Genomic DNA, 410 nt, shown 5'->3' with positions numbered 1-410 from the left:
TCCGACATTGCAGCTCTCGCGGCGAGAGGCCGGGCGCAGCGGGCAATAAACGTGGTGCTGACCGCGGATGACGTGGCGGTGGAAGGATTCTGCATGAGCCGCTGCGGGGCCCACGGGTCATCCCCCCGGTCTAAGGCTGGACGGTTCGCCTACATCTGGGTTGGTAACTCGGCGGTCCAGTGTCCGGGCCAGTGCGCTTGGCCCTTCCACAAGCCAGTCTACGGTCCGCAGGCCCCACCGCTTGTGGCTCCCAACGGCGATGTTGGAGTTGACGGTATGGTGATGAATCTGGCTAGCATGATAGCCGGCGCTGTTACGAACCCATTCGGTGGTGGATTTTTCATGGGACCGAAAACGGCGCCGCTAGAGGCAACGACGGCGTGTCCCGGGGTCTATGGCAAGGGAGCGTA

At 63.2% G+C, this 410-nt stretch overlaps 1 protein-coding gene across 1 annotated transcript; it reads left to right on the top strand.

Annotated features, from left to right (window-relative positions):
• Positions 1–6: 6 nt before the first annotated feature.
• Positions 7–405, top strand: LOC114578795 (protein EXORDIUM-like 1; the record flags this gene model as incomplete). Its single annotated transcript, XM_028692280.1, has 1 exon — positions 7–405. A coding segment is annotated over one exon (399 nt), but the record flags the coding sequence as incomplete, so codon positions are not given.
• Between the last annotated feature and the right edge of the window lie 5 nt (positions 406–410).

This window comes from Dendrobium catenatum, unplaced genomic scaffold (assembly GCF_001605985.2).
Source record: "Dendrobium catenatum unplaced genomic scaffold, ASM160598v2 original_scaffold_160018, whole genome shotgun sequence".
NCBI classification, from domain to species: domain Eukaryota; kingdom Viridiplantae; phylum Streptophyta; class Magnoliopsida; order Asparagales; family Orchidaceae; genus Dendrobium; species Dendrobium catenatum.
This window is presented reverse-complemented; position numbering and strand designations above follow the sequence as displayed.